This window comes from Ceratotherium simum, chromosome 4, assembly GCF_057802395.1.
Source record: "Ceratotherium simum simum isolate JZ-2026a chromosome 4, ASM5780239v1, whole genome shotgun sequence".
Lineage (NCBI taxonomy): Eukaryota > Metazoa > Chordata > Mammalia > Perissodactyla > Rhinocerotidae > Ceratotherium > Ceratotherium simum.
In genome coordinates, this window is record NC_141903.1 from 42,718,810 (window position 1) to 42,743,547 (window position 24,738).

At 48.1% G+C, this 24,738-nt stretch overlaps 1 protein-coding gene across 2 annotated transcripts in view; it reads right to left on the reverse strand.

Moving 5' to 3' along the window:
• SLC22A4 (solute carrier family 22 member 4) overlaps positions 1 to 21,789 on the reverse strand; it is a 56,603-nt gene extending 34,814 nt beyond the window's left edge. The window contains exons 1-3 of one of the 2 annotated variants that reach the window (XM_004420220.3): positions 20,537 to 21,789; positions 5,416 to 5,519; positions 3,710 to 3,864 (exon numbers count right to left, since the gene is read on the reverse strand). In XM_004420220.3, coding sequence (XP_004420277.1) covers positions 3,710 to 3,864; positions 5,416 to 5,519; positions 20,537 to 20,929 — 652 coding nt within the window. In that variant the 5' untranslated portion in view covers positions 20,930 to 21,789. The remainder of the gene's footprint in view (positions 1 to 3,709; positions 3,865 to 5,415; positions 5,520 to 20,536) is intronic. The other variant, XM_087429831.1, reaches the window with a different exon arrangement.
• Positions 21,790 to 24,738: the final 2,949 nt, after the last annotated feature.

A 24,738-nucleotide genomic window follows, 5' to 3' on the forward strand; every position in this document is an offset into this window, starting at 1 on the left:
CAGTAAAATAATGGTAACATTAAAGTAAAATACAAAGAAAAGTAAAAAGTTAGGCCTTGGAGAAAAGAACAAAAATATGCAGCTGATCACTTTGGAAAACAGTCTGGCAGTTCCTCAAACGGCTAGACGTAGAATTACCACGTGACTCAGCAATTCCACTCCTAGGTACATACCCAAGAGAACTGAAAACTATATCCATAAAAAACTTGTACTCAAATGTTCATAGCATCATTATTCATAATAGTCATAAAGTGGAAACAACCCAGATGTCTGTTGACTGATGAATGGATGAACAAGATGTGGTATACCCATACAATGGAATACTGATTCATGCCGCAACATGGATCAACCTTGAAAACAGTAAGTGAAGGAAGCCAGTCACAAAGGCCACATACTGTATGATCCCATTCATCTGAAATGTTCAGAATAGACTAATCCATACAGACAAAGTAGATTAGCTGCCAGGGGCTGGGGAAAGAGGGGAGTGGGGAGGGGATGCTCATGAGTACAGGGTTTCTTTTGGGGGTGATGAATATGTTCTGGAGTTAGAGTTGATGGTTGTACAACTTTGTGACTATACTAATAACCACTAAAGTATACATTTTTAAAAAGTGAGTATTATGGCATGAAAATTATATCTCAATTAAAAAATATGTGGCCGATAAAGGCTACATAATTGATATAGTTAAATTTCAATTTTGCCTGAGCTTCCTGGTAGCCAAAGTTATAAATGAAGATGCCATCCGTTACACACTTATGAAAAGGAAGAACACATCTAGACAAGAGAGAAAGCAGAGCTTTAAACAGTCCAATATGTTGAAACAAATATTGCATAAGAGGTTGATGTTAGGAGTACTGGAAAAGTACTAAATTAATGGATCAGTCAAGACAGGAGGCAGTTAACTGTGCAAAATAAATTCAAGCAGCTTGTTAAGAGTTATAAAGGAGGATGCCGCTGGCATTTTACCCAGAAGGCTGTGGACAGGCTGAAGGCGTTATTTCTGGGAAACAGTGAGGAGGAGCTGGAGTGCGGGTAGGGTCAGTGTCCTTGGGCTTGAGTGGTCCTTTCTTCCTAAACCAGCATCGTCTGGCAGCGCCTTCATTTTCAGGTGTATCCACTTTATGTTTCTTTGGGTAGCACTGTTCCTTCCTTCCCTTTTCTTGTCTCCTATGACTCTGGCAGGCTTTATAATTTTTAAAAAGCAGAGCAAGGAGAGGATCCATTTCTGCACTGCTTTGAGAGTGGGAGTAATTCAGCTTCCTGAATTAATGTGAAGACTTTTAAAACTGGAGACTATCATTGCCGAGTCTTGCCCACCCTTCTCTAGAGCCAGAGGGCAAAAGTGAAGGCCCAGACAGAACTTCTCAGCCCAGATCGAACTTCTCAGCCCAGATCCCAAGCTAAGTTTCTTTTAGTCACTATTTTAGCCCTGAAACACCAGAGAGCGCTGCTGTGCTGCGAGGGAAGCCAGCTGCTGCCACGCCCTTGCACTGTCCCTCCCACCCCCACCCCAGGCGCCAACGAGGGAGTCTGGCTGCTCAGGGGGCAGGTTGGTGTTCAATGACACTCTTAAATGTTCAGACCCGAGAGCCCAACACAAAGAGTCTCATATCAGAACACAAAAGTCAGCAATTTCCCACAGAGCACAGTGGAGTAAACTACAGCCAGGGAGGTTCCCAGAGCATCCGACAACAGCCCTGGACCCAGGCTGGCTGATGGGGAGCCCGCTGCACCCAATGTCCTGCTCACTGATGACCGGCTTGATGCATCTAAGCTCTGACTGATCTTACATGATCTTACTTTCCCCCAGGCCCTCTCACTCTTCTCAGCATGGAGAGTAAGGAGGTGAGTAAGTTGTATTGTTAGGGCCAGCCGAGTGGGCCTTTCCTGCAGGAGGCCTGGGGTGGGCTCTCCTGGCCTCATCCACTCACACAGGGAGCCTCCACTGCCACTGGAAAGGCAGGTCTCCATCCTGGCCATTCAGCAGAACCTGGGGGATTCTACGCCTGGCACAGACCCCACCTGGCTCCCAATCCCAATGATAGGGCTTCTCTGGCTTCATCGTGACTCCCTGCCCTTCCATTTCAGATGGTCCTTTAGGTTCATAAAGGGGTCTGCTGGCCTTGGGCAGAGTCCTCTGTTTTGAGGAGGCCTCTTTAGTCTCTGGTACGGTGTCTGGCCCAAGCAGAGTCACACGTTGGGCTTTTCAGGTATAGGGAGGGTCACCACAAGGAAGATGGATTCCAGGGGATTTAGAACATGACAACGATAGGCTTTGTTATGCCCAAGAGCCTTGTGTCCTTGGGGGCATTGGGCATTAGGAGATTGAAATTTTGTCCTAAATTCCTCTAATCTACAGTTTCCAGCACCACTAGCCTGAAGCTCTCTGTATCTTCTACGCAAATGACCTTTAAGAAAATTTTGCTCCCCTCCTTCCCCATGCGGGGAGGAGAGAGGCCCCCCTCCTGCTGGGAACTGCTGAGGAGGGTGCTCTCTGCTGGGACCATGTGGCTTCAGCACGCTCTCCCCTCCTCCTCTCTGTAGACACAGAGGCTGGGCCTGTGGCAAGGGCTCTTCACAAATGATTAAAGGAGTGGAATTTGAACAATTCTATCTTGGCAACTTGACAGAGGGTGTACACATCCTCAACCCAGAGAACACAGCATCTCCAAAGCCAATGAGTCATCTAGACTCTTAAAAGTGATCAGAATTATCAGATTCAGACTTTTGAGACAAGAAGAATCATTAGACCTAACATTAAAGGGGCACTATTAATAATTACACTGTGACAATAGGGATAAACTGGGACAGCCAACAAGGATATATTATCACATTAGCGATTATGGGCATTGGTAGCTATTGTTCCAGAGGTGTCCCTCATCTCCCCTTCTCCCACATGCTCAGAGAGAGCAGGTAGGCTCAGAGAGCAGTTGGGGACTCTCACCCCTGTGGAAGACCCTGATCAACCTGCCTGGAGCTCACCTCACTTCCTCCCAGGAAAAGCCAGTGAGGACCCTGGGGCCTCCTCATGACCTTTAGCTTGTGAGTCCCCCTCATGAAGTCTGATAGTCCAGAAGCAAGGCTGCTGTTAGGAGACAGGACTACTGCACACTGCTGATATGCTCTGGGGGTGGACTCTGACTCAGGGTGAGACCAGATCTGCCCAACGATTGTGGGCTGGCACTGAACTCCAGTCTGGCCCGGGCCTCCTCCACCTGTATACCGGCCACACCAACTACCCTAAGTCCCTCCATGGGCCATGCACAGCTTCCAGGAATACCCTTTTGCCCTGGCCAAGGCAGAAGTCTCGAGCTTTCACAGCTCAGATCAAAGACATCCCTAGGCTGTCCCTCCCCCCAAGACCTTCCCCTGTGCCTCTCCCAAGCCCTGTGCTCCTGAAATGTGTCTCAGTAATTGTGTGGCTGGTTCCCACCAGCTCCAGCTCGTATTCACCACCACATTTCAGGGCCCAGCACAGAGATAGCTCTAGGTGAGTGCCTGCCTTGCCCGTGACAAGATCAAACAACCTGTGGCTACAGCCCCCTCCCCAACACACATATATATGAGGCTGATCACGTTTTGGAAGCACAGACCATGGGTTGAGGTGCTTCCTTCTGTGCTAAGTAAGAGCACTCCCTGTGCCCCCCTCTTCCTTGGCCTCTCACAGGGTTGGAAGGAGAAGCCCTGGGGGTCAGAAGCCCTTCCTACCTAGTATGAAGGCCACCACATAGTTGGAGATCTGGCCCATGCCAACGATGACGAATAACACAGTGAACATTTCCCAGTTGATGGAGAAAATCTGCAGGAAGCTGAAGCCAGTCTGCACAGCCATGGTTGCGAAAAGGGTGGTCTTCCTTCCAAACCTGTAGAGTACAGCACAGCACAAAACACGGCCTGTGCAGGTTGCAACAGCCCTGTAACCCAGGGCGTGTGGCAAGTCCTGAGGTCAGGCATCACTGCAGATTTTGTTTTTTTCAGGGCTGTGACAGACTTTTCTCCCTGTCACATCCTCCCAGGTTCCCCTTTGGTGAGACCTCAGGCATCCATCTGCCCTGCAGAGACCTTTAGAGACTCTAAGCCTCCTTCGGAGGCATTGTATCTCAAAAGCACAGATCAGCTCATGCAAGGACCATGTGGAAATCTGCTCTTTAGAATGAGCCAAAATTAGAAGCTGCCACCACATTTCTGGAAAGTGGGTACAGTACAGATTACAGATACATCTAATATCAGCAACATGGGAATTCTGTAAATCCAGAACCGAGAATCCCTCTATGGCACTGGTCTTCAACCTTGGCTGCACTTGGAATCACCTGGAGAGCTTCAAAAAATATTGGCGTCAACACCCTGCCTCCCGAGAGTCTTCTTTTTTTTTTTTTTTAGATTTTATTTATTTATTTTTTTCCCCCCAAAGCCCCAGTAGATAATTGTATGTCATAGCTGCACATCCTTCTAGTTGCTGTATGTGGGACTCGGCCTCAGGATGGATGGAGAAGTGGTGCCTCGGTGCGCGCCCGGGATCCGAACCCGGGCCACCAGCATCGGAGCGCGCGCACTTAACCACCAAGCCACGGGGCCGGCCCCTCCCGAGATTCTTAATGTCTGGGATGCAGTTTGGGTATTGGAATTTAAAAAAATTTCCCAGGTGTCTAATGCACAGCCAAAATTGCGAACCACTGCTCTATGGAAGTGTAGCTTCCAGCAATGCCCATTAGCAACACTGTAGTTGGCTTAAGTCTTAATTTCACATTCTGATAGTGTCCAATGGGTAAAATGGAGCACAAGTGCAAGCAGAACAGTCTCCTACTCCACTTTGGAAACTCAGGTCTCAGGCTGCTGGGTTTGGGGTCCCATTGGGCTTTGTACCTGGGGAAGTATAGCCTCTCCTCTGGGAAGCCTTCCCCAACACTGCCATTTAGCACTCCCACCTTCCTGTTCGGGTCCCCACAGAACATTCAGGGGTCAGTGGGGCAACTCTTCCAGAGCTGTGATGCTGTCTCCTCCAGACTGTGAATTCCAAGAGGCCCAAAACCAGGCTAGATCAGCTCTGTGGCCCCAGTGCCTGGCCAGGGGCCCGACCCACTGCAGAGGTGGGTGCACAGTTAGCAACTGGGTGCTCATTCTTTGGCCCTGACTCTGACTGATGGCTGTTTGTGGACAGAGTAAGTGGTAACCGCAGTAGTGTCTTTTTTTGAGAGGTCTGATGATATAAGGACTCCACTTTCCAGTGGGTCCCAGCAAGGGGCTGAGGGCAGGGAGAAGAGGTAACACCACGGCTCTTCTCTATCACTGACTCGGTGGCCTGAGGGCCTCCCTTTCTCTGGATGGAAATACCCTGAGTTCAGTCCAACCCCAAGACAGACAAATGAATTGACAAGGTGCCCTATCCCCCCTATCCTCCCTCCCAGCATCCTTACCTGTCTGATAGCTGTCCACACAGGAAGGAGCCGAGAAGCACGCCTACGAAGAACAGGGAGGTGGTAAGGGGCGTCTTCCAGTCATTGTCACACACCAGACTCCACTGCCACGGAAGACAACATGAAGTGTGAGTCCAACCCTCCAGCAGGCCCAGCCCCAGCCCAGCTCAAAGAGAATATCAGCATGGCAGCCAGGCAGGCTCTCCTACTCTGTGCCAGGCTGTGACCTTTGTGCAAAGGGCATAGGCCTCACAGCTCTGAGGTTGACTCCTGACTCTATCATTTACTGGGGCAAGTCACTGTCCTCCCTGAGACTCACCTTCCTCTTCTGAAAGGGAGGGTGATGCTTACATCACATAGCAAGAATGGGGCAAAGCGGTATGAGGCAAAGGGGCATTTCTGCTTCAGAAGGCGTCCCACCATGGAGAGGTGTTTGAAAGGTGTTTGCCCTGCAGGGCAGGACAGGGGGCATGGTCACTTGATCCAGGCATAAAGTTTCCTCTACCTTGTTGAAAAGTACAAGTGGTCCCAGGGGGTCTGTGATTATATTTTCTAAGTAGACTCCCAAAGAACCCTGTGCTCCTTGGTCCACTCATTGTATAGGTCATGCTTGGGGCCTGATCCAGGGCCCCGCTGTGCGGGGGTGGGGGTGGGGGTTAGCCAACCCTCTCCAGTGCTGTTTATCTTCCCTGTACACTCCTCCACCCAGCCTTCTCAGAAGTGTGGTCCCTCCCATTACCCAGGGCCCGTGGGCTGTTGTGGGCCTAACAAGTTCCTGCTGGTAAATCCATAAAATGAGTTTCATTTTCAGTTCCCAGCTCTTGACTTAGTCAATTCAGCAAAATCTCAAGGGAGGTTGTAAAAATTTCAAAGTGTGTTCAATGAATTTTCATTTATTTAAGAAATAAGCAGGTGCTAATAAGTATTTCAGGGCCGTGGGTCAGGGGTTGCTGTGTGTGAGAAGATGATTCAGTCTAGAAGACAGACCACCCGCCCCCGTCTCCCACCCAGTGCCAGCTCCACTGGTGGTGCTGCTGCTTACATGACTTTCACAAAGCAATGCAGCTCTTAATCCTCACAATTACCCTGAAATAGATTTAACAATGAATTCACATATTTATATCACACCTCATTCTGCAGCAGAGAGGTGTTTATAAGGACACACATGAGAGAAAAGTGTAAAACAAAGAGCTAAGGGAATCGGGGCCAATAGAAAGCACAGGGGAGGAGAACTGTTGCAAAATAACCAAGCCAGGGGTAAGCTGGGGCCTGCTTGCCAGAGAGGGCTTGAAATCTGGCTTTGAGCATCCCAGCAATTCAGCTCTTAGGATCACAGTATGCAAAGTGATAACTCATTCTGCGGAAGCACAGTGCTTCTGAGTACTGAGACCTGAGAGAAGTCTCTTCTGTATACTTCCTTCCACAAAGGGGTCACTCCGTGATGTCAAGGATGATGTTCTTGAGAACACCCCTGTCCTAGAGACAACAGCAAGGTTTACGAGGCTGCCTCTCACCACGCCCACAAGGCTGGCCACAGGCGGGACATCCAAGCACGGCTCTGTCAAAGAAAAACAACGCGAGCTGGGAACTCAGCTCTCTACCCCTTAAGCACAATCCAAGGATAAATATGAGCCCATATCCAGAGGAGGTTGCTTCACCTGGGGGTCCCTGAAGGGGCTTCAGGGGAAAGGGCACAAACCCTCCAAACCTTTATGGCCAGATCCATGTGCCCCGCCAGCCCATGAGTTGGAAGGGGTAGACAGGACATGCGCCTGAATCAATGGCTACCCACTTCCAAAAATCACTAGCTAAAGTGTCAGAAGAGAGCTTGGGATCTGCCCCAACACACAAAGAGATTAGTGATTGAGGTCCCAAAGCCTCATGACGTGCAGTGTGACCCATTTTGCAGAAGAGTAAACTGAGGCTCTGAGACGAGTTTGTCTGAAGTCATAGCAAGTAAATGGACATGCTAGATACCATCTCAGGCCTCAGAACTCAACCTTGTACCCATGTCCAGCTTTGGACATGAACTCCAAAGGCCAGACAAAAGGAGCTTATTAAATATCATCCCCTACACTTCTTAAGGAATCTGACACCAGGACTAGGGAGAGAAGGCCTCCACCACAGCCTTTAGCTTTGGACAAAGCCAAGAAAATCTCAAGCTTGGTAGGGGTATTAACGTGTCCATTATCAACCATCACCATTCCATCTGCAGCGGAGCAGAAAAGCTCTTCCAAAGATAATTTGCTCTCCTTTGTGGTTTTTAAAATATCTTTCTTTCAGGACTTTGCCTTAGGGGAGGATAGATAGGACTTAGAGACAGAAAGGAAAGAGGAAGGCTGTCAGATGTGGAGCCAGGCATTTCATGAGTGAAGATAGTGGGCAGGATTGGCTATCTAATTTGTAAGCCCAGTGTAAACTAAAAACGCAGGACCCCTTGTTCAAAAATTATTCAAGAATTTCAAGATGTCAACACCAGAGCATTAAAACCAAGCGTGGGCCCTGTGTGATTGCACAGGTTGTATGCCCATGAAGCTGGTCCTGGTAGTGGGTCAAGCCTGGTCTCTTTGGGGAATGAAGCAGGAAAAGGAGTCCTGAATTGGGGTGCTGGGAAGAGTGAGGTGAGGGCCAGCTCCTCATCACTCTCCTACTGGAGGTCGTCCAGCCATGGCTCTAGGTCCCCCTTCCCTCCCTGAAGAGAGGCCAAGAAGCCCTGTCAGCATCATGCAACACAGGAGGAGGCCATGTGCACACAGTGGCCATGCAGGCTGCCATCTGCCTTGGGAGATCCTGCTCACATCCAGCAGGGGAAGGCAGCTGGATCTCACGGCTACCTGTGGTTGGCTCCAGGGCTAGGCCCTCTCTTGGGAAGTTACTGTGTCCAAAGAGTCTTCTTGGAAAGCTGCAGGGGCCTGGTAATGGGACAATAGGATTGGCAGACAATGTTCCAGCTGGGGCTCATGGGTTTGGAGTATAGTAAATCAGTAGCCAGCCTGAAGGGAGGCCTTTTTCTCCACAGGGCTATTCTTGGGGAGGCTGGGTCCTGCCTCCCTCCAGCCCCTTCGGGTTTGAGGAGTAAGTCTTAGAGCCCCACTCGGGAGCCCATCCTCAGCGTCTTAGACCAATGTTCCCTAACAGAGCAGAGTGAGCTCCATGTAGCTGGACCATCTAGCCTTCAGCTTTAAGAAAAGGCTTAAAGCCAGAAAAGCCTTTCTCTGCTTTAAGAAACAAAAACCCAGGTCACAAGGTAAAAGGGGATGGGAGGTCACTCTCCGCATACAAGGATGTGCCTCTCATCCCTCCCAACAGTAATAACAATAGGAGTGACAACTACAGTGTACTGGGTGCTGAGCGTGTACTGGGTGCTGAGCGTGTGCCTTGTAATATCTCCTGGGATCTCAAAGTTGCCATATAAAATGGGTAGTCTCTTTATCCCTATTTTACAAATCAGGAAATGAAGGCACAGAGCAATGAAGTGACCAGTCCAAATTCTAGTGGATTGATAAAAGGAATTGCTTAATCATTTATTCAGCCATCATTGAGCACCTGCTCTGGGCCAGACTCTGTGTGGGGCCACCTGGCACCTGCTCTGGGCCAGACTCAGATGTGGTCGCTGCCCCCACAAAGCCCGAGGTCAAGCACACTTTACGGGACAGGTCACGTGTGTACATGTGCATGCATGAGCCCAGCAGTCCTGGGCAGGGCGGGCTCTGTTCTGGGCCACTGTGCTCTTGCTCTCTGGCTAGAGAGGAAAAGAGGCCCCTTCTCATCCTCCTCCAGATGGACAGAGTTCTAAAATCTGAATTCATTCGTACAATCATTTTAGATAACTAATGCTTGCACAAGGCTAGGCACGTGGTGGATGTCTACAAATTGTTGATGATTGAACATTCAACAATTAGGAGTAATGGAAAATGAGTTTGGAAAATGTGTGGTATTACACACTGTCCTTTGAGATTCACCCTCAACCTTGAACTCTCAAGTAGCCAAAGTCTAGCAGTTTTAGCCTTTCCCAAAGCCATAAAGGACCATAAATATAAGTGTACCCCTCTGACCTGCATAGAACTGAGAACTCCAGAAAGTGGCCCGATGTTGAGCAAAGAGCACAGGCTCTCTTGGGTTCTGCCATTTCTGGCTGTGTGACTTTGGGCCACTCATTCACCTCCATCAGCCTGCTTTTCATCTTCAAAGAGGTAACAATAATACTTCCTTCTGGGGTTGAGAGCCTTGGACGGGAAGTGTAAGTAGAGTGTCTGACACAGTGTCTGACAATCACAGGCCTCATTAAATGGGAGTTCCCTTTCTACTGACCTCATGCCTTTGTCCTAAGCAAAACAGTGACTTAGAACAAACAGCACGAATGAATAAGCAAAGCCGGTTACACTTAAACCTGACTAGACAAAAGAGATTCTTAGAAATAAAAACTTTCTATTCAATGATTAAAAACTAGAAAAGCTTTTACCACAAGGTATAAAATCCCTTTATAAATGGACTTCAATCTCAGAGATGACTGTGAACAAAAAATTAGCAATAATCCACTTAAGAATAAAAATGGATTTCTATTGTGTGCTCTTATAGTTATTTTTCATTCTGGCGAGAAAAATAGGAAGTAGTAGTCCATTAATAATAGAATATTCATCCACCCCAATTTCTTCTTTATAATTTAGTTATGACTTACAGCTGGAAATTCCTGACAAATGGAGGGGGGACTGGATATTTAATTCTTTTTGTTTATAACAGCCTTATTGAGATATAATTTACATGCCATAAAATACACTCTTTTAATGTGTACAATTCAGTGGTTTTTAGTATATTCACAGCATTGTGCAATCAACACTACCTAATTTTAGAACATTTTCATCACCCCTGAAAGAAACCCCATACCCATTAGTAGTCACTTACCATTCTCTTCTCACAGCACCTCTCAACCACTAATATACTTTCTGTCTCTATGTATTTGCCTATTCTGGACATTTAATATAAGTGGAATTATACAATGTGTAGTCTTTTGTGACCAGCTTTTTTTACTTAGCATAATGTCTTCAAGGTTCATCCATGTTGTTGTAGCAAGTATCGATACTTCATTCCTTTTTATGGTTGAATAATATACCATTATAGGGGTATACCACATTTTACTTAGCATTCATCAGTTGACAGACATATGGGTTGTTTCCACTTTTTGGCTATTATGAATAATGCTGCTACGAAATTTTGTGTACAAGATTTTGCCTGCACATATGTTTTCATTTCTCTTGGGTATATATGTAGGAGTGGAATTACTGAGGCATATGGTAAATCTATGCTTAATCTTTTGAGGAACTCCCAAACTGTTTTCTAAAGTGGCTGCACCATTTTACAATCTTAACAGCAATGAACAAGGGTTTCAATTTCTCCATATTCCTACCAACACTTGTTATTGTATGTCTTTTTAATTTTAACCATCCAAGTGGGTGTTAAGAAGTATCTCATTGTGGTTTTGATTTGCATTTCCCTAATGACTAATAATATTGAACATCTTTTGAGTTGAATCTGTAGATCAATTTGGGAAATGCTGCCATCTTAACTATATTAAGTCTTCTGTTTCATGAACAGTACAGGAGATATCTTTCCCTTTATTTAGGTCTTCTTTAATTTCTTTCAGTGATGTTTTGTAGTTTTCAGAGCATAATTTATATATTTTAAAAAGTTTATTCCTGAAGAGCTTCTTTTAGTATTTCCTGTAAGGCAGCACTGCTAGCAAAAAATTCTCTCAGTTTTTTTTGTATCTGGGAATGTCTTTATTTCATTTTATTTTATTTTTGTGAGGAAGAATAGCCCTGAACTAACATCTGCTGCTAATTTTCCTCTTTTTTGTTGAGGAAGATTGGCCCTGGGCTAACATCCGTGCCCACCTTCCTCTACTTTATATGAGACGCCACCACACCACGGCTTGATAAGCAGTGCGTAGGTCCAAGCCCGGGATCCGAACCTGTGAACCCTGGGCCACCGAAGCAGAGCATGCAAACTTAACCACTACACTACCAGGCTGGCCCTTTATTTCATTTTTGAAAGATAGTTTTGCTAGATATAAGATTCTTGGTTGACATCTTTTTTCTTTTAGCACTTTGACTATCTTATCCCACTGCCTTCTGGCCTCCATTGTTTCTGATGAGAAGTCAAATGTAAATCTTATTGAGGTTCCCGTGTATGTGACAAGTCATATTTTTCTTGCTGTTTCCAAAATTTTCCCTTTGTCTTTTAGCAGTTTACCATGACGTGTCTGTGTGTGGAACTCCTTTTGTTTCTTCTATTTGGAGCTCATTGAGCTTTTGAGCTGTGTAGATTAATGTTTTTCATCAAATTTGGAAAGTTTTCAGACATTATTTCTTTGATTATTTTTTCTGCTCCTTTCTCTCCCCTCCTTCTACTATTCCCATTATGCATATGTGGGTGTGCTTAATGGTGTTCCACTTTTCTTTAAGGCCCTGTTCATTTTTCTTCATTCCTTTTTTCTCTCTGTTTTTTGGGTTGCATAATTTCTATTGCTCTATCTTCAAGTTTGCTGATTCTTTCTTCTGCCTGTTCAAATCTACTATTAAGGCTCTCTAGTGAATTTTCTATTTCAGTTACTATACATTACAACCCAAGAACTTCTATGTGATTCATCTTTATATAACTTTAACTTTTATCTCTTAATTGGTATTCTGTATTTGATGAGACATTGTCATCATACCTTCTTTTACTTTTTTAAGCATGGCTTCCTTTAGTTCTTCAAACATATTTACAATGGCTGCCTTGAAGTCTTTGTGAAATCTGACATCTGGGTCCTTTCAGGCAGTTTCTGTTGCCTGCTTTTTCCCCTGCATAAGAATCATCTTTTCCTGTTTCTTTGCATGTCTTTTAATCTTTTGTTAAAAACTGGACATTTTAGGAAATATACTGTGCAAACTCTGAGCATCGCAACCCCCCACCTGAAGAGGCTTGTTTTTGTTTTTGTTTGGTTGTTTAGTGCCTTGGCTGGACTCTTAGTGAAGTCTATTTCCTCTGCTGTATGAAGCCTCTCATGTTGCTCTTCAGAGTGCACAGTCTTGGGCACACACACAGTCACCCTGTGATGACAACAGTTTTTGCAGGGGTCTCTTTGACTGTCTCTTTCCCTGATTCTTCTATTAAGCTGTCGGCCTTTGCCAATATCACACCCAGCTGTTAGGCTCCACTAATTGCTGGCTGATTGCTTTATTGTTTTCAACAATGTCCTGGGGCATAAATCATCCCACAGTCTAGTTCAATTAAATTCAAGCTGCTTTGCAGAAGTAGTTTTTGAGGCAAGCCGTTGAGGTTTGTTCTGACTCCAGGAGGGCTGCTCTGTACTGTCTCTTTTTCTGGTTCTCTCTGGTAAACTAGCTGCCCTGCAGGTTAGCTTGTTGTCTAACCTACAGGGAGCTTCCAGTCTCCTCTTAATTGTTTACCACCAAAATTTCCATTGTTTTCAAGAGCACTCTTAGGCTTCAACTGCTGCACACTCTATTTCAAATGAAGATATTTCCTGTGGGGATGGCTTCAGAGCTCTCTGTTATTATAGACTACTTCTCCCCCTGAGAAAAATCTCTGAGCCCCAGCTCCAGAGCTGGGGGCAGGGAAAGCAACCCTCAGAGTGACATTCCTGCTTTATGAGTTGGATGCTAGATGGGAGTGGTAGCCTCTGTCTTCTTGGCTCACCTCTCCTGGCATGGAATCTCCACCCTACAAACAAGCTAGGACAAGGGCAACCAGGGCTCTAATATTCTCAGCGTGTGGAACCTGGGGTAGAGCTGCCACCATATGAGTAGGGGCTAAGTGGAGGATGGGATCCCCCAATCTCCTAGCTGAACTCACCAGGAATTAAGCCTCTGCAACTTGGAGCTCAGGGTATGGAACAGGGCTAAACCTTAGAACGTTCTCAGTATCTTTATTTCTTCATATTAGAGGAAAAGAAAAAGCAACCACAGGTGGAGAGGCCTCAGTGAAGAGTTCTGTGGTCATCAGAGGCTGAACCAAAGCAAAAGACTCAAGGAGTTTGAGTGGGATGGTGGGGATGGGAGTGGAGGGGCCTGAGGGAAGGAGAAGCGGCACTTAGGGACCTGGCTTTCCCCCTTGCATCCTGGCATTGGATCCACCACAGCTCTACCAGGCTCCACTCTAGGAACGTAAGCTAGATGCCAGCCACCTAGCACCAAGGAGACTCTCTGGAAGGTGCCACTGTGAACCTGCCCTCCAGTCCTGCAAACACAGAGCAGGAGCTGCCAGCCTTGGGTTGTCTGTACCAATTGCTAGAGCATGTGAGTTAACCCGGCCTTTCCCCAGAGCCTTCATTCTCTCTGCACCATCTCTGCTCCAAATGGGAATCCTTGCCGTTCTTTTAAGCTCCAGATATATGCTTCAAACTACACCAAGGTTTCAGATAACAAGGCAGGCCTGCATTAGCCTTGAATATAAATCGAATTTCACAAGGGAGAAATTACAGTCCTTTCAGAGGCCTGAGGTACCTGCAGCTCCTCTGACCAGCCCTGCCACAGCCTTGTTTTTGTTAACATACCACCCTACCTTTTGGACTCTGTGTGAGGGTTCTGCTGCCTACTGGAGGGACGGACAAAGTCTGTATATCCAGCAACTTGGCAGGAGGTGTGGGTGAGGCAGCCGCTAAACAAAGGCACATTCTGAGATCCCGATGCTCATTGTCAGAGGAACACAGCTGAGAGGCAACAGGCAAACTGTCTGTGGTGAGGCAGCTGATAAACAAACAGGAAAGTATATTCAGGCCAAAGCTAGGGAAAGCCCCTGAGTCTCTTTTATTGGTTCTGTGGCAAGATCTTTCTGAAGCGTTGACTGGAAATAAAAGTCTCACTGGTGTTGGCTGGAGGCAGAGGTCCCCACACCTTATTCCCTTTGGAATCTGCCAGAGGGCAGGTCTGAGTATGAATTTGGTTAATATTCAGGCTGTCCTGATAGCCAAGCTGCCAGTCCCCACACTAGCCAGCAGTATCCCAGGGCAGCTTGCAGGCTTGATGGAAAGAAAACAGCCTAAACCTGCCTACTGCTCCAAGTCTTCACCTTTGCCAGAGCCCACCCAGGCCCCAGAGGAGGCACATCCCTATGAGCTGCTGCATGGAGTCCCATGTAGTAGCCGGCCAGATCCAGGCTCTGTCTCATCGTTCCCTCCTTTGCTGCTCCCAATGCCTCCCATAAGCGCCCTGTGAGCAGAAGTTGAGGCCCCCGTGTTCCTACCTCATATCTTTGGGCTGTGAGTAGAGAATCAGTGTGTCCTGCTGTCCATGTCTTGACCCCAAGTTCCAGGAAAGACAGCACAAGGCTAGTGCCTCCAGAGGTCCAGGACCTTTGCTGGAGGCTCTGTCATGCTTAAGGGCATAGCCACCAGCAACTCCACCCACAGGTTCCTAGAGGATGCAGCCAGCTGCAGGAGAGGATAGAAGTCCTGCCTCAGGCCACTAGAGGCCTGCCACAGAAAGCTGGTCCTTACCAAACAAGGCTCTCTCAGGGCCTCTGGAGCATGGGTCCTAGGAGAAGCAGTGTTCAGCTCAGAGGTGACTGCCTAGTTTTCCCAGCCCATGGACTAAAGGGGGTCAAGTCTACCTAATGATGTTCCATGGGAAAAGAGGACGTGTTTGAGGCCAAGGCCAGCCCATGCTTAGACTCTGGCCAGGAGCCAGGCTCTCCCCTACTGCTTGCCCTGCTGATAAATCCAGGCCCCGTGGAGAGCAGGGCATTTGCTGCCCTTCTTGCTCCTGCAGTCTCAGGGCAGGAGGCCTCTGAGCTTGCTCATACATGGAGCCTTTGATCTGTGGGGGTCCATGGCTCTGAAGGGCTATATGGAGGGCCATGCCCATGGAGACTGGTCTCACCACTGCAGTAGGTCTCAGTGACAAGAACTCTATCATCAGACAGACTGTCTGGGATGCTTGGGGTCCCTTCCTTCCCCAACAGAAGCTTCAGTCCCAACCCACTGGGCCAGATCCCACCACTCCCTGCTCCTGTTCTTGTGCTGCCACCAATGGATAACTAGCTGAGAAGTGACTGGCAAGCCTGGCATCCCTAGGGGCAAACACAGGCTCCTCCAGCCCTGACTGTAGAGACAAATGAAGGACCTTACCCTGGATTTTTACATTCTTTATCCTTAAAGTGAAAAACAACTTGGTTCAAACTGGAACAACTGGAGCAACAAAATAAATAAGGATAGTATTCGATTATAACTCAGGGAATAAAATAAATATGGATGAATCTATACTTATGTAAAGTAATAACTGCATACATAAATAAATGGGAGTGAAGGGGAAGCTCTTCTTTATAGAAGAATTCCAATTAATAAATTGAAAGGAATGTAGAAGGAATGTGGGAAATGCAAAGTCACCACTAGGCAAACACCACAGTGATGGCTGTTCCACTCAGGGTCTGGTGATGGATGCTACAATCACGGGTAAAAATCAGAGGAAAAACGGGATATTTGTAGAGTCTCAAAGTATCTTCCCCAAGATATTTATTAATTATGAAGGGAAAAGAATAGTAACTTTACAGTGGAGAAACCCAGCAGACATCAGCCTAACCAAGAGATCAAGGTTAACTTCACCATAATAAGCCATATTGACATCATGTACCACTGGTATGATGCCCTGAGGACACATCGCTTCTACAAGGATTCTTACTAATGAGTGCACAAACTCAATCTTAGCACAAGTGAAATCACACAAACCCAAATTTAAGGATTCATCAAAATAACTGATAGACTCATAAAAAGTGTCAACGTCATGAAAGATAAGGAAAGACTGAGGAACTGTTGCAGATGGGAGGAGACTAAGGAGACGTGATAACTAAATAAAATGTGGGATTCTGGATTGGATCCGAAAACAGAAAAAGGACATTAGTGGCAAAACTGGCAAAATTCAAACAAGGTCTGTAGTTTAGTTAATAATATTGTAAGCAACGTTAATTTCCCGGCTTTGACAAATGAATTATGGTTATGTAAATTATTAACATTAGGGGAAGCTGGGTGAAGGGTATATGTGAAATCTCTGTACTATTTTCACAACTTTAAAGAATGTGATTCTTAGTAACTGCCCAGGTTGAAAAAATTGGACTTCACAAACAGCCCCTGAGGAAGGAAACTACCTTATACATGTATACACAGACAGATGCACTCATGCAAGTCCCAACTTAGACACCAGATTCCTGCCTCCTGGGATTCTATGAAAGGCATTTCCACAGCAGAACACACCATCTTTGGATTCCTGGCTGACCTGTTGTCCTTGTGGAGGTGTCAGTGTGTTGGTTCAGGTGTCCCAGAGGGTATGCCCACTGGGAGATCCCACACAGAGGTGTAAGGCAGAGACAACCTGAGGACAGTGCCTCTACCTGTATTGTGCCAGCCAGGATGCAGAGAACCTGCTCAGGGCCACTGGGCTTGACCCTGTGGGAAAGCTGGGGCCATTTCTCCTACTGGCACTGGCCAAGTCAGTGTGGGTTTGGACCTCTACCCTTTTCTCTGGGCCCTGGAACTTCCACCTTGGGGAAAGGGGCTCAGCCTCCAGCAAGTCTCATCACTCACTATACTGGCTTCAACCTAGACCTTAGGACAGCTCCCACAATGCCCACAGTGCCAAGCTAGAGGTGATGAAGTCCTGCCCTTACCTCTCCTCACCACCCATCTATGATGCCCATTTGGTGCTAGGGGATGTAGCACAGGCTCACGATCTCACTGAGTCCTCCCAACAACTCAGATAAGCTGGGCACTCTTATCATCCTCATTTTTTTTTTCTGAGGAAGATTGGCCCTGAGCTAACATCTGTTGCCAATCTTCCTCTTTTTTTTTTCTTTTTTCTCCCCAAAGCCCCAATACATAGTTGTATATCCTAGTTGTAGGTCCTTCTAGTTCCTCTATGTGGGACACCACCTCAGCTTGGCTTGATGAGCAGTGAGTAGGTCCTCGCCCAGGATCTGAATGGGCGAATCCCGGGCCGCAGAAGCAGAATGCATGAACTTAACTGCTGCGCCACCAGGCCAGCCCCATGATTCTCATTTTTAAAAACTGTAATAAAATATAAATAACCTAAAATTTACTGTCTTAACGATTTTTAAGTGTACAATTCAGTAGAGTCAAATATATTCACATTGTTGTAAAAACAATCTCTAGAACTCTTTTCATCTTGCAAAGCTAAACTCTAGACCCATTGAACATCTCCCCATTCCTCTCCCTACCCTCCCCATCTCCCACCCCACGGCCAGCCCCTGGCAACTACCATTCTGCTTTCTGTTTCCATGAGTTTGACTACTCTTCATATCTCATATAAATGAAATCATACAGTTTTTGTCTTTTTGTGACTGGCTTATTTCACTTAGCACCACGTCCTCAAGGTTCATCTGTGTTGTAGTATGTGTCAGAATTCCTTTCCTTTTCAAGGCTGAATAATATTCCATTGTATGTATAAATCACATTTTCTTTATTCATTCATTTTGTTGACGGACATTTGGGTTGCTTTCACTTTTTGGCTATTATGAATAATGCTGCTCTGAACAGGGGTGCACAAATATTTCTTTGAGACCCTGCTTTGAATTCTTTTGGATGCATACTCAGAAGTGATATTGCTGGATCACACAGTAGTTCTATTTTTAACTTTTTGAGGAAATGCCACACTGTTTTCCATAGTGGCTGCACCAATTTACATTCCTAGCAACAGTGCACAAGGATTCTAATTTCTTCACTTCCTTGCCAACACTTGATATTTTCTGCATATTTGATAGTGGCAATTCTAGTGGGTATGAGGTGGTATCTCATCATGGTTTTGATTCACATTTCCTTAATGATAAGTGATGTCGAGCACCTTTTCATGTGCTTGTATCCCCTTTTAAAGATAAGGAAACTGAGGCCTTGAGCAGTGATGTAACCTGCTGAAGTCAGCCAAGTGGTTAGGGTTGGGGACAGAACTGGCCCTCCAGTCTGACTTCAGAACTCCTCCATGTGCCACCACTTCTCTGGGGACAGCCACCCCACCCTACTCACTCCGGTGCTTCTCCCCTCCTTCCTCCCAACCACCAATGCCCACTTGCCTTTTATTTTACTCCCACTACCCAAAAAGGAAGCAAAGAAGGGAAAGGCTGCTGAAAAAGGCAAATCCTGGTGCATGCATATGAGTGTGTGATGATGTGCATCCCCAGAGGTGCCCTCAGGCCCCTGTGAGCAGGGCCCAAAGGGGTAGCTGTGGACTTGGAGGCCAGCAGCTACCCACCCCTCACACCCTGAGGTGAATGAAACCAGTGAGGAAGAAGAAAGAGACAGGTCAACCCAGCTGTCAGGGAGGGCTGCAGCTAGTGGGGCCAGCTCTTCCAGGAATTGAGGTGGGGTGAGCTGACTCCCAGTCTTAGATGCCCCAGGACCAGGCTGTGGGCAGGAGGTAGGCAAGCACTAGGAGCCCCTGCTAAGGGATCAAAGCCAGAGAAGCACAGTCAGGGCCCAGGGTAGACATAGCGGTAATGCTGGTGGGATCCAGAGGTGGTCCATAAGCTGAGCCCACTTTCCACAGGTCCTATAGATTCTGCAGCCACCACTCCTGGCTGCCACCAGTCTCTTGCCAAGGCAACTCCCACAGCTTCCTCACTGGTCTTCTCACTTCTCATAGCAGCTAGAGTGAGCTCTAAAAACACAAATCTGGCCATGTGACTCCTTGCTTAGAACACTTACTATTTCCTCGCTGTCTTCACAATAAAGTCAGCTTCTTAACATGCCTACAATGCCCACTGTGAACTGGCCCTGTAGGCATTTCTAGCCTCACCTGCCATCCCCTGAGCTCCAGTCACCCTGATCTACAGGAATTCCATCCACAGAAGCTGCCATGTTCTTTGCTTGGATAAACCCTACTCATATTTCCAGACTCAGCTCAAATTTTATCACCTCTTCTTAGAGTATTTCCTCACCCTGTTATGCCCACAGAGAGGGTAATATATTTGCCCCAGGTCACACAGCAAGCCAGCCAGGATTTGAATTCAGGCTCCAGAACCCTATTACTAACTAAGGTTGATGTTAGCCCTCTCTGGAACACTGCCAGTATGCCTAATGGGCATCTGAGCTTTGAGGGCAGGCCCCACACCCCAGATGTCTACAGCTTAGTGCCCAGCATAAGGCCAGACATGGTGTGTGATGACTACCACATTGTGCTGAGGGAAGGGAAGTAAGGACCAGCAGAGGCCCACCCTCAAGTTTTTCTTGGGAGGAACAGAGAGCAGAGGAAGAGCTAGAAGCTGGGAAATCCTACCTGCCTGATCAACAGTAGGAAACCAGTCTGTGAGGATACCCCCCTCAGAAGGAGGTAGGCCCTGACCCACCATCTCCTGGCCCTTACCAGATGCGAAGCAGGAAATGCAGGGGGTGAAGTAGTATGTGCGCGGCCTGACTCTTGAAACTTGGAAAATTTGCTACTGAAACCACTTAGGATGCTAAGGGGCTAATAGCATAAGCTGGAGCCCCTATCTACCACTGGGCCCTGTGCTCAGAGGCATCTCTGTGAGTCTGTCTCTTCTTGAGTACCTGAGGCTGGGGTTATGCCTCGCCTGGTTCCCTGCACTCAGCCAGCATCAAGAGGCTTCTGCTCCTTTTCAGAGAAATTGGAGCCTCAGGACAGGACCCCAAGCATCACCATAGGTGTACGGCAGAGCAGGAAACCCCCTGATGCTTCCAGAAGTCTGTGGCTAGGGAACAGACCAGACCTGCCCATGCCCTGCCCAGCAGCAAGGCTCTTCTCTGTGTCCGCACTTAGGCTCACCAGTGACTACCAGACCCCTTCTCATGCCTGTGGCAGGAACATGACTCAGGCTGTACATCTGGGCAGCATCTAGGCTCTTGGGAAACAATTTCATTTGTTGTGAAACTGGCAAAGGAAAAGACAGTTGGTAACAGCGCTCCCTTCCGCATCCCCTCCATACTGGACAGAAATCATCAGGAGTGAGTCCTGCTCTCTTGGGCTGCACACTTGTGTTGGAAGCGTAACCCAGTTAGTTGCGTGCCAGCCAGGTTTGACCGAGAGTGGGGGACACAGACCCAGGCACTGCCAGGAAGTCTCGAGGGGGACTGACACAGATGGAGTATCGCTCACACACCTACCTCGGTCACGATGGTGGACAGGTAGATGTCCTGGCTGAACTCCCAGCCATCCAGGCAGCTCTCCTGCTCCAGCTGCTCCAGGTCCACGTCGCGCCCCGGCTCCAGCCCGAGCGCCGAGAAGTTGGCGATCGTCTCGAGCCGGTAGCGGTGGCAGCTGTGCGGCACCTCGAGGCCGTCCTGCAGCCGCAGCGGGATACTGTGGTTGCGCCACGCGCTGCTCAGGTTCGCGGTGTCCGGCACCCGGCAGCGGTGCTCCGGGGTGCCTGCCAGGAACACGATTGACATACCATTGAAGCCGTTGGGGATGATGCTGGCGCTGAGCATGAAAAAAATGAGGCGCTGGAAGAGCCCCCACTCGCCCAGGAAGGCAGTCACCTCGTCGTAGTCCCGCATGCTTCCCGCCACTGCTCTTAGCTTGCAACAAGCGATGACAAGAGCGTTCCTCGGACAGTGTCGCGCGGTTGAGGGCGTCCTCCCGAGAGTGTCAGAATGTTCTCGGAGACCAGGCAGGCTACGGGCAATTGGGTTGCACGGCCGGGGACTGTTCCCGGGAAACAGGCTGCAGGGGTTGGAACTTTCCCGTGGACGCAAAGCTGGAAGCCACCGTAGAAACTCGGGACCACACCTCCATCCCTCCTGGGGCAGGGGAAGGGAAAGCGGCCGGGCGGGCCGGGGTGGGGCTCCCTGGCCGGCTCGGCCTCTTGCTCCGCTCCTGCTGCCCCCTGCTACCTGGCTGTAGACAGGGCAGGAGCTTGGAGCTGGGCAGTGCAGCCTGCGTGCGGGGGAGGAAGCTCCGCTCCCGCGCAGCCCGCGTCTCCCGCGCCCCCGAAGCGCTGAGCTCCCAGACCCGGGCCGCCGTGTTGGGCCCCACGAGGGGGAGCCGGCAAAAGGGAGGAGCCGAGGCCGAAGAGCAAGGTCTTTGAGAGGCTGGCCCTGGCCCTCTTTGTTGGTGTCGCTCCAGGTCTCGCCCGGGGCAGGGGTCTCTCCGCTGTCCCTTCCAAACCGAGTCTGAGTTCGGGTGGCCTCGGGCGGGGCGCAGCGCGTCAGTGGAGTTGGTGGTCCGGGAAGCCTCTGCGCGCGCAGGGTAACCGGAGCGCGCCCTCTCCTCTGGCACGCACGGCGCGCACGTGGCCGGCACCAGCTGACAGGGCGTTCCCTCCCCAGCGGTCCTAGGAGGGCTGGCTGGATTCAGTTTCCAGCGGGCGGCGCCCAGAGAAGCGTCTTCGGGACAGCCAGGAGCCTCACCTTGAAAAGGGGGAAACAAGCCCAGAGCCCGGAAGGGATAAGCAAGGTCACACTGCGTCAGAGACAGGCTCAGACGGAGGGAGGTGGGAGGCAGGGGCTACCGGGTGGTCCCAGAATCCTGCTGGGGCCTCTAGAGGAGACTACAACACGGAGCCCTGTCCTTTGTGAAGGCACTGTAATGGAGGCTCTGCTGTTACCACTCCTGGGTTCTGGTTTTGATCTCGTCAGTCTCCCCACGCTCTTCTGGCTGCCAGAGCCTTCTGGGACAGGAGGGCCTCGGGGTTGCAGAAGGAACCGCCTCCAGTCCAAGAACCGAGGGAGGGAGGAGGAGAAGGTCCATTCTGGCACCCAGATCTGTCAGGGTAACCAGAGCAGGGACCACATTCTGCTCAGTGCCAAGGCCTAAGTCCCCTCTGCCGCTGTGTGAGCTAGCCCGGGGTGCTGTCTGAGTCCTGGGGTTCAGGAGGGAGCCAGATGAGACTGGGAGGCTGAAGGATCCACCTCTGGAGATTTGGTACAAGTGTGTTTGCTTCTCTAGGCCCTGGTAAGAGGCTGAGGGACATTTCTGCCCCATTTTTTGTAGCCTCCGGTCTGACTCCTCTTCTTAGGCTGGCTTCCCACCGCCTTGGAACCTCAGTTTCCTTGTCTGTAATAAGATCATATGTCCTGATGTGCTGGGACAGGTCTGATTTAAGCCGACTAGTCCAGTGAAATTATTAATAGCACTTCCCTTTACTTTCGGAAGTATCCTTCTTTGAACAGTATTTTATGTGGTCATTGTCTTACTTAGCATGGATTTGATCCTTCTCCCCTCCCCCAATAAAAAAGCAAAGCCTGAGATAAGAATTTATGTGGAGATAGTTTATTTTGAGGAGTGATCCCAGGGAAAGGAGTGAAGGATTAGGAAGAGTGAACAGGGAAGGAGGTAAGGCTGACCAAGATGGCATAATTGAGCTGGTCTTTGACAGTGACCAGGATCAATGATGGTGCTGTGCTGAGACATATTGGAGCCTGAGGCCAAAGGAAAAAGTTAGTAATACTGATCCTGTCTTTACTTAAAATTTTGATGTTTTGTTCATCGTGGATTTTTATATCGATTTTGATTTTTTAAAATATTATTTATCTTGATTATTGAATTTTTGGCACCCCCTTAAATTCTGCACCTGAGGCAAGGGCCTCACTTGTTTCACTTGCCTCAGCCTTTTCCCAGCCCTCGTTGCTATAGGTGACTGGGATTTGATCCCACTGGGACCTTCTAAAAAAGCCATATAGACTGAGGAGCCATTTGTTTCCTAGTTCTGGCTCCATTGGTCAACTGCCCTGCACTTCCAGGTTGCACATGTGTGACAGCCAAACAGGTGCCACTCAAGTAAACTGTTTGCCATTGCCTATGAGTGTATGTAATTCCACAGCTCAAACTATTTTGCCCTCCATACAAAATGAATGCCCAAGTGCACTGCTCATAGTTAGACCCATTGGGAGAATTTCCTTTCACTATTGTCCTTTAGGGCCACGCCTAAGTGGGGCTGTGTTGCAGTAATAATCCATTTTTTGGCTACTATCAAGCTAAGTCATCTGTGAGTCAGGACTGAATATTTTTTTCTCCCTCTATCAGTTGGTTATAGAAAACCACCCCCATAAGACCAAAGGTTTGAGTTGAGGGAGAAGTGTCGGGATAGCTGAGGTAGGCGTCATAGGACTCTGAGCCACCTATTCATTAACTTACATGAGTCCTATGGACCTGCTCAGTCCTGATCCTGCCTCTACCATTTCTATTATATGATGGATTGCTGATGTGCTGGCTTAATCTTATGACTTGATAGAATCTGACAATTCCCAGCTCATACTAGACATCTCTGGTTGCACAGAACCTTGCCAGGCATTCAGTTTTTACTGTGGCCAAATAGCTGCTTTTCAAAAGGCAAACAGCTCTCTGCTGAAGAAGACATGACCTTGCTCTGGAACTCTAGAGATCTGTACTGAAACTGTTTTATTAGGGCTTATCAGAGATACTACCCAGCATCCTTATCACCACGAACAACTCTAGCACCATTGATTCTGCTGGGTCATATGGATAATATCACAGGGAACCTTGTACTATAATTGGACACATTGTAGTACTATAATTGGACACATTGGACACTCTTTTGCTCTGGGCTTCACTCAAAACTGGGAGCCTTCCAAGCATCCAATAAATAGAGTAGCATTTCAGATCAGAGTAGTATTTCCACCAAGCACTATGTCTTTTTATTAGCGGTGGAGGGTACAGGGTATAACAACTTACCTTTACTATACAGAGGATGAACTGGTATGCTCCAGACTACTGGATCCCTAATAACTTCACCAATGTGCCTTGAAATAATATGGGATAGAAGAAGTAAGTGAGGATATAAATGGAAAAAGATTGGCCATGATAGTAGTTCTAGAGGTTCATTTTACTAGTTTATCTCCTTTTATATACATTTAACTCATTCCACAACAAAAAGGTAAGAAAAAGGCTTCACCAGTATGGAAGGCCCTGAATCTTCATACTTTTTGTTTTTGTTTTTGTTTTGCTGAGGAAGATTGTCCCTGAGCTAACATCTGTGCCAGTCTTCCTCTATTTGGTATGTGGGATGGCACCACAGCATGGCTTGACGAATGGTGTGTCTGCACCCAGGATCTGAACCTGTGAACCCTGGGCCGCCGAAACGGAGCATGCTAACTTAACCACTACACCACCCGGCCAGCCCCTGAATCTTCATACTTTTTTTGTGTGTGTGTGAGGAAGACTAGCCCTGAACTAACATTTGATGCCAATCCTCCTCTTTTTGCTGAGGAAAATTGGCTCTGGGCTAACATCCATGCCCATCTTCCTCTACTTTATATGGGACGGTGCCACATCGTGGCTTGACAAGCGGTGCGTTGGTGCGCGCCCGGGATCTGAACTTGTGAACCCCGGGCTGCCGAAGCAGAGT